General features: G+C 53.7%; 1 protein-coding gene across 1 annotated transcript; it reads right to left on the reverse strand.

Moving 5' to 3' along the window:
* Positions 1–57: 57 nt before the first annotated feature.
* Positions 58–1,391, reverse strand: BBA_09898 (FluG domain-containing protein; the record flags this gene model as incomplete). The annotated part of the gene is made up of 3 exons (XM_008604995.1): positions 58–831; positions 885–1,119; positions 1,177–1,391. 3 exons carry the CDS (start codon positions 1,389–1,391, stop codon positions 58–60), a joined length of 1,224 nt encoding a protein of 407 aa, XP_008603217.1.
* Positions 1,392–1,669: the final 278 nt, after the last annotated feature.

A 1,669-nucleotide genomic window follows, 5' to 3' on the forward strand; every position in this document is an offset into this window, starting at 1 on the left:
GGGCAGAGAATGGGTAACGGGTTCTCGCGAAATAGAAAAATAGTCCTGTTCAGTTGTTCAGTAACCCAATTTGCAATCATGAATAACGCGTAATACACACGGTTTGGGCTTCTTCTCTGCGCCTTTATGGTGGCGAAAGAACACCTCCATGGCCAGTACATCGCGGCCCCCACCATTCGGGTCCCTGACGACCCAGAGGACGATGTCTTCATAGCATAATGCTTTATGCAGCCGAATCGCCTCTTGATCCTCGTCCTTCTTAGCATTGCCAGCTAGCTGGTCAGGCTTTGGTTCTGTCTGAAGCATGTCGATGTCTTCTTCACCATCATCGCTGTACTCCGTGTCGCTCGTATCGTCCTGGTGGGTGTCGATTTCCCCGTCGTCGCTTTCCTCCCCGCTGTCAAGAGTAAAATCATCGGAATCAGAGTCAGACTCGGACGCAGGGCCTGATCTGCGGGTTGAATTTCGCTGCCGGCTCATTCTGCCGGTGGCGGAGGCCGATTTGCGTTGTTGCCGCCTGCCACCTCGCACTGCGCAATTCTCCGCAGCCTTGCTGCTCGACGTATCTTCCACACCCGAGTCATCCAGCAACGGGTCTCCAGTCCCTCTTCGTTTCGTCCCATCGACAAGCTCCGCGGGCCGGCATGCCGTGTATGCCTGAAAAAGCATAATGGCTGCAACATCCAGGCGGTCATCCTCAGTAGGGAACACACTCCGGTCGCGCGACCAATGATGCGTGAGGCCGAGAAGCAGATCGTCCACGCTCAGGACGGGCTTAGATCCAGGTTCGTCATCTAGGTTGAACTTTGTTTTGAGTTTGTCATTGATATACTAGCGACTATTAGTATGATACGGAGTGAAAGGTCAGGCTCGAGGTCACGAACCTTTCTGATTTCCTCGCAATGGTTTGGGTTGACAATCTTGCCGTCATTACAGCGGCGGTAAAGCATTTTGAAATCGCGCCAGTATTGATTGACGCTCTTCTTCTTCGACCTCTTGCGTCTTGGTTGCAGGTATGATTCGCATATCCAGTGAAGGAAGGTCATGATGAAGCCTTTGTCGCAGTGCTGCGGTTGCAGCGCCTTGCGCCAGTCGCCGTGTTTATTCGCATGGCAAAATCTTACAGGATCAGCGTAGATGCTTTTGGCAGATACAGCACGATGGCTAACGACTCACCTAATGAATCTTTTTTTGATATAGTAAATATTCGACTTGGTCGTGGCTGCATCGAGCGGCTGGATGAACTGGGTGCTGTTCAGCTGCCTCTGCAGGGTATGGTAGTCCTCGGCCACAAGCGCATTCTTCTGTGCTTCCTTGCGCAGCGCAGTGTCTCGGTGACGCCGCCTCGCGGCCCTCTGAAGGGCCTCTGCAATGTCGCGGTGAAGTGCCATGGCTGAAGAGCACAAAGAAAGGAAAGTTGTTGGAGAGCGAAGGGCCAGGCGTCTTCTTTTATGTGAGAGAGGCAGGCAGGGCCAGGCAGGCAGGGTGTGCACGTAACGAAGGATGAAGGGAGTGGTTCTACAACCACCAAAAATGGCAGCTGCCCCACCGGTTTCTCCCACCAAAGGCGGCGACGTTTACCACCCGATTCGGTGGTCAGAACCGGCGCACTTGGCTTTATTCTATTATCTCAGTGTCACGGCCTTCCCCTCCGGGTTTGGTGGCACCC

The sequence above is a fragment of the Beauveria bassiana genome (assembly GCF_000280675.1).
Source record: "Beauveria bassiana ARSEF 2860 unplaced genomic scaffold BBA_S00073, whole genome shotgun sequence".
Taxonomy (NCBI): Eukaryota; Fungi; Ascomycota; class Sordariomycetes; order Hypocreales; family Cordycipitaceae; genus Beauveria; species Beauveria bassiana.